Source organism: Rattus norvegicus, chromosome 3 (assembly GCF_036323735.1).
Source record: "Rattus norvegicus strain BN/NHsdMcwi chromosome 3, GRCr8, whole genome shotgun sequence".
NCBI classification, from domain to species: domain Eukaryota; kingdom Metazoa; phylum Chordata; class Mammalia; order Rodentia; family Muridae; genus Rattus; species Rattus norvegicus.
In genome coordinates this window covers 95,315,550-95,322,120 of record NC_086021.1, presented here as the reverse complement: position 1 = coordinate 95,322,120, position 6,571 = coordinate 95,315,550, and the positions used below count along the sequence as shown (strand labels likewise).

Genomic DNA, 6,571 nt, shown 5'->3' with positions numbered 1-6,571 from the left:
GGTGATTGCATTTTCCCCGTTCTCCTCCATATTATTCTCTGCGCACGGGCATGAGAGTGGAGGTAAATATAATTACCCACTGTAGTAATGATTCTCTTATCCTCAGCACTTTTCTATTTATTTATTTTATTTATTTATTTATTTATTTATTTATTTATTTTTTGGAGCTGAGGACCGAACCCAGGGCCTTAGGCTTGCTGGGCAAGTGCTCTACCACTGAACTAAATCCCCAACCCACCACTTCTTATTTTTATCTAAATTATTATTAATACAAATAAGATCGAACAGGAAAATCCATCATATCACTCACATAGATTCACAAGACTCTACTACACAGCTGTATACTACATTCAGTAGTCAAAGTTAGGAACAAAACATAGATGCACTTGCCTAATCTAAAAATCAATTTTTATTTATATGTACCTTAATTTCAAATCAATATTCTTTTAGCATTAAAGGCTTCAGTTCAGAATAAAGCTTGTTCTAGGTCAATCATTTTCTAAATGATTTATAACCTATAACCCCTTAATAGTATATATAACCCTATATGTCCTCTGGTGGATATTTTAAGGTAAATTTTAGAAATTTATGCTTTCAAAATAGGATAGCACTGTTCTGTTTGTGATTATATTAAATAGGACATAAAAGAAGCTAAGATTTACTAATTTATACACTAATTATAGGGCTTGTCTTACAATCTCCTTCTCTATTTGCTTCTGTATGCAAGAAGGCTACCTGAAAGGACGGTGCTGCCCCATAGCTCTATTGATAATCCCTCTTACTAAAGGCATTTACAGATGTGGAAGCTGAGGTTTAGAGAATTTGGGGAACATTTGTAAGATAATTCATGTCACAGTGAAAGGGGAGTATCTGAGTTTAAGCATGAGTCTAAGGAATTTAAGTTTTTATACCCTGCCTGTGTATTATCTATTTCTTTTCTCGGTTTAGTTATATTTGCAGAGGGGAAACCAGGAAAGGAGTTAATGCTTGAATTGTAAATAAGTAAAATAACCAATAATAAAAAATAGAAAATATTTTAAAATATATTTAACATCATTTCTTCTCTTTTTCTTCCTTCAAGTCCTCCTATCTTCTTTCTCACAACCCCATGCTGAAAGGTCACCCGTAATCCCTTTGGAGTTTCATTGCAAGATAAGAACACAGGTATACTATGACCTTAACTTTGTATTTTGTCCAGTCCTCTGTCTATCCTGCTTGAGTTCTCATAAACCATATGTATAAGCATTTAAGTCATTATAGAACATGTTTTATAGTGAATTCATATAAATCTCTAGCCATTTTTCTCAGAATGGTATTTACAAGATAAAGTTGTATTTTTTATTTATTTATTTATTTATTTATTTATTTATTTTTATTTTACATGTTTTATCTGTGTACAAGCATGTGTACTGGTCTCTGCTTGGTACATACATACAGTTCAGAATAGAACAATATTTCTTCTTGGATGTAAGCCACCATGTGTGTCTGGGAAGTAACCTAGGTTTTCTGGAATAGTGTCACATGCTTTGAAGTATTCTTTTCAAGTAGTACTTCTCCACTCCCACACAAGTTTCCAAAATTGACAAATAACAAAGTCTCAAGAGTCTAAATCATATTCAAGTAGTTTCTCATGCTGTTGTGGAAACTGAATTTCTCAAATGAGAAATGTGAATTTGTTTTTCACTTCAGCTATATGGCTTTTAGTAATTTTCATGTGTTGCTGATTGGTCCAACCTCTAATCTGTTGGCATTTTCCATATGCCTTGTTCATAGATGATCAAACGAAGAAGGTTCTCTAAATTTTAAAGAGAAAGCAAGACTACAAAAAAAAAAAAAACCAACTGAAGTTCTACCTGAAAAAAACAAAACAGAACAAAATCCATGTTAAGCATCTTTCTTTCATTGTTTAATTTTTCCAATTTTATTTATAATGTTCATCAAATTTCATATAATTTCAGTGTTCTATTTTAGTAACAATGAAACATGCACATAGTATATTGACTAGGACTCTGTCCTGAGCAGTTGTTATCTTTGTATTAGTTTCATTTAGGTATCATGACAACATATTTTTTCTAAAATAATGAAATATAAGTAAAGTTTTCCCTTCTGTTTGACCTTTGGCCCACTGGTTTATCTTGTTCCTCGCATCCTCAGAGGCATGCTGAAAATCCACAGTGTCCAAATCAGTATCATATATTTTATGGGTTGGGGCCAAAAATTTAGGAAGGAAATTATAGGTTTTCTCTCCACACAGTCTGTTAGCAAGTTTCAGAGTGTGAGTTGCTGGACGCTTGCTCACTTTGGCCTTCAGGCTTTGAAACTGTGAATGAATATCCTCAACAGAGTTGAAATGAAAAGTCATAGAGAGCTGGGCTGCAGTGCTGCCTTTGGCCCCAAAGAGATCACAGCCAAGGCAGAAGAATGTTGAAGGGGGAGAAGATGTTTCCTGTAGAGTTGCTTTCATTAAGGATTTTAAAAAGCTCCAAGGCAAAGAAGGTGTAGGTTGAACTCAGCAGCTCCATAGTGAAGGCTACTCTGTATCAGTTCTTGCTCCCCTTGCTAGACACCTAGGAGGAAGCTCTCAGGGCCAACTGCAGCCTTTATTCAGAAAGGAGAGTATCTTACTGGCAAGCACAAGCTGAGAAGAGAGGCTTTTTCTCCTCTAGTGCATGCTTAAAACTGAGCTTGCAAGGCAGACAGCTCTTGTAGTGTCTCACCTATCATCAGGAATGATCAGGTGGCTCTCGTGCTATTGAGCTCACTGAGCACCTGGCATCCCTGTCCACCACTGGGATTCTTTGAAGGAAGGCATCAGAGGAGGCTTCATCACCAGGGCAGAGTCAGAGCTCCTATTTGGGGCACTGGAATTTCAATGGCTTAGATCTGCATGCTGACAGATACATGGGTTGTAAAGGAACTCCAAGTGTATATTCCAATGTGGCACTCTTTGATTCTTCTGTCCTTCTTGAAGTCCTTGAAGTTGTATAAAGATGTCTCAGGTCAGTTGATTGTGAGGAGGGAGCAGTGTGGCACATTCTCTTGGATTTAAAGTGGAGTTACCTCAGAACGATTACTCCTGGAACTCCTGGTTGTGTCACTGCAAAGTTCTCACCAGGAAGGTGTTTCATGGAACTAAAGGAACTAAAGGGGGGCCTTCTTCCAAGAATCCTGGACAGAAGAATTGTGTATGGTGTGGTGTGGTGTGGTGTGGGGTGTGTGTGTGTGTGTGTGTGTGTGTGTGTGTGTGTGTGTGTGTTGGACAGTATGACCAAACTTGTGCTAGTGAATTCCATCTACTTCAAGGGAATGTGGAAGGAGAAATTTATGGGACAGGACACAACAGAATCTCCATTGTGTCTGAATAAGAAAGATTAAAATAACAGTGAAGATGCTGTATCAAAAGAAAATGTTCCATTTCATTACATTTTGGACCTGAAGTGCAAGGTGCTGGAGATGCCTTACCAGGGTGGAGAACTTAGTATAATCATCTTGCTGCCCGAAGACACTAAGGACCAGTCCACGGGTCTTGAGCAGATTGAATAGCAAATAATTTTGGAAAAATTTCATGAATGGGTGAAACGTGAGAACTTGGGAAACATTGATGTCCATGCCAAATTGCCCAGGTTCAAGATGGAAGAGATCTACCTTCTCAACTCCAAACTGGCAGCATGGGAGTGCAGGATCTCTTTAACAGTAGCGGAGCTGGTCTACCTGGATGCCAAGATCCAGAGATCTTTTCATATCAAAAATTGTCCGCAAGTCCTTTGTGGAAGTGAATGAGGAGGGAACGGAGGTAGCCGCTGTCAAGACTGGCATAGTTATTGGATACTACCTGAGGACACAGGAAGAATTCATAATGGACCATTCATTCCTTTTCTTTATTCGGCATAACCAAATGCTAATGTGCTCTTCCTTGGCAGGGTTTATTCCCCATAGAAGAAGACTTTAGATATAAAAGGCAGAACTTAAAGTTTCATTCACTGAGATTTTAATAGTGATCATTTTCATTTTTCCTTGACAATAAAAATATCAGAAACCAAAAAAAGAAAAGAAATATAAGTAAAGGTTTAACTCTTTAATAGTTGTAGCATGTGCAATAGCAGACGTTGCTCCACATCACTTTTTCTTTCATGAAATTTAGATTAGTTCACTTTAAGGTCTATTCCACTTCATAGTTTGAAATACAGTTAAAAACAAAGTCTGCACATTTTTGTGCATCCTGAAGTATTTTTCTTTCTTCTTCCTTTGGTAAATAAGATTCTTTGCTCCATTTAGTTTTTGCATATTGCATAGTCTATGGCACTGCCTCATTAAATGTTGATGAGAGACACAATAAATTATGACACTTTGTGTAACAGGTATATTATTTTAAATGCCTTTCTATGCTGCTTTTCAAAAAGTCCCTTGAGAATTATGAAGTTTGAACCTTCAGAGATAAGCTATTCTTATTTTCTAGCACACATAGAGAGGTTCTACTACAATGTTAGAAATGTGATAAAATATTCAGAATTTGTTCTCTTTTACCTGATAATAGAACTCTACTATTAAAATATTCTATTATTTTGTTTCAGGGGTAGTTAAAGTCAGTGAAGATAACTCTGCCAAAGGAAGGAAATTTTTGTTGATGCTGGTAATAAACATTATATGAAAGAACACATATTCTTCATTGCAGATTTACATTAATGTATTTTACTACTTCTCTCTTTGTATGAATCATGCAAAACCAGAGCTTTGTCACTGAGTTCATACTCCTGGGACTTTCACAAAACCCAAAAGTTGAGAAAATCTTATTCATTATATTCTTATTGCTTTACCTTGCAACAATCGGGGGCAACATGACTATTGTGGTGACCATTGTTTGGAACCCTGCCTTGCTGGGCTCCCCTATGTACTTCTTCTTGGCATTCTTGTCCTTACTGGATGCATGTGTCTCTTCTATTGTCACACCCAAGATGATTATAGATTTATTCTATAAGAGGAAGAGCATCTCTTTTGAATGCTGCATGACACAAGTGTTTTCTGTCCACTTTTTCAGTGCTGTGGAGGTGATCATTCTGGCAGCCATGGCCTATGACCGCTATGTGGCCATTTGTAAGCCCTTGCACTACTCTTCCATTATGAACAGGAGGCTCTGTGGCATCCTGGTTGGGGTAGCGTGGGCAGGGGGATTTTTGCATTCTATCATACAAATCATATTCACTTTGCAGTTGCCCTTCTGTGGACCCAATTTTATTGATCATTTCATATGTGACTTGTTTCCATTACTGAAGCTTGCCTGCACTGACACACACATATTTGTCATTTTGGTCTTTGCCAACAGTGGGTCTATCTGCATCATTATCTTTTCCTTTTTGCTTGTTTCCTATGGTGTCATCTTGTTCTCTCTGAGAACCCACAGTTCTGAAGGAAGACGGAAAGCTCTCTTTACCTGTGGGTCCCACATTACTGTTGTGGTTTTGTTCTTTGTTCCATGCATACTAATATATGCACGACCTACATCTCCATTCTCTTTGGAGAAAAATGTATTTATATTTGCTGATGTCTTGACACCATTACTCAATCCTATGGTTTATACTTTCAGGAATAAGGAAATGAAGAATGCCATCAGGAAAATGTGGAGAAAACTATTAGTGGCTCCTAACACATATTAAAAAATTAATGCCTTAGGCTAGGGAGATAGTTCTGTGGAAGAAACAAATCCTGCACTGTGTAACTATAAGACCGTTCTGTGCATCCCCTGTGTCTAGGTATATAGTCAAGTATGACAGTGTGCTTTTAACTTAGTGCTGGCATTTCTGAGACAAGTGAGAAGCAGTCAAATTTTGAACAGCTAATCATTTTGAGATCTAGAAAGTTCTGGTTCCATCACAACTCTTGTCTCTAGAAACTAAGACAAACTAAAACAGATGTAAATATTCAACTCCCTTTGATTGGTCTGTATGAAGATTTATGGGCACTGGCAGTGCATTCATTACGCACACACACACACACACACACTCAGAGAGAGGCAGAGACAAAGAGACAGAGAAAGAGAGACAGAGAAGTGAGACAGAGAGTCAGACAGAAACCGAGAGTAGAGAAAGATTACAAAAGTCAGAGAACCAGGACTCTTGCTGCTAGATTTTACCTTCTCAGCATGACTGGTAAATACACCCATGTAATATCAGTCATAGGATTGACTAAATGTCCTTGAATAATGATAATGCCAGTCTACTTGTTATATAAATGTGGATCGGGGCATCTTCACAAGTTTACACATCTAGTTAAAATGTGACTGTCAATCAATGTCTGCTGAGAGTACAAAAACAATATTCCCATGGACAAACTGTCTTGTAGGGTATCAAAATGCAAGTGTGCAGCTTTAATACATGCATTTATGGACACCATTTAATAGACTCATTAAGTGCATCTGTCTATCTATATATCTCTGTATATCTGTGTATTATGTAATATGTATATATATGCATGTGTGTATGTCATATATATATATATATATATGTATATATGATGTAAAAGAATAATTAAAAAAAAAACAAGAATTGGTCATGAACTTGAGATGGAGAGGAGGGAA

The 6,571-nt window shown here is 37.1% G+C and overlaps 1 protein-coding gene and 1 pseudogene across 1 annotated transcript; both read left to right on the top strand.

The window, feature by feature from the left end:
- The first annotated feature begins 3,264 nt into the window (after positions 1 to 3,264).
- Serpinb1a-ps1 (serpin family B member 1A, pseudogene 1) lies at positions 3,265 to 3,936 on the top strand (annotated as a pseudogene).
- Positions 3,937 to 4,715: 779 nt separating this feature from the next.
- On the top strand, positions 4,716 to 5,651 carry Or4c110 (olfactory receptor family 4 subfamily C member 110). Its single transcript, NM_001000633.1, has one exon. It carries the CDS (start codon positions 4,716 to 4,718, stop codon positions 5,649 to 5,651), a length of 936 nt encoding a protein of 311 aa, NP_001000633.1.
- The last annotated feature ends 920 nt before the right edge of the window (positions 5,652 to 6,571 follow it).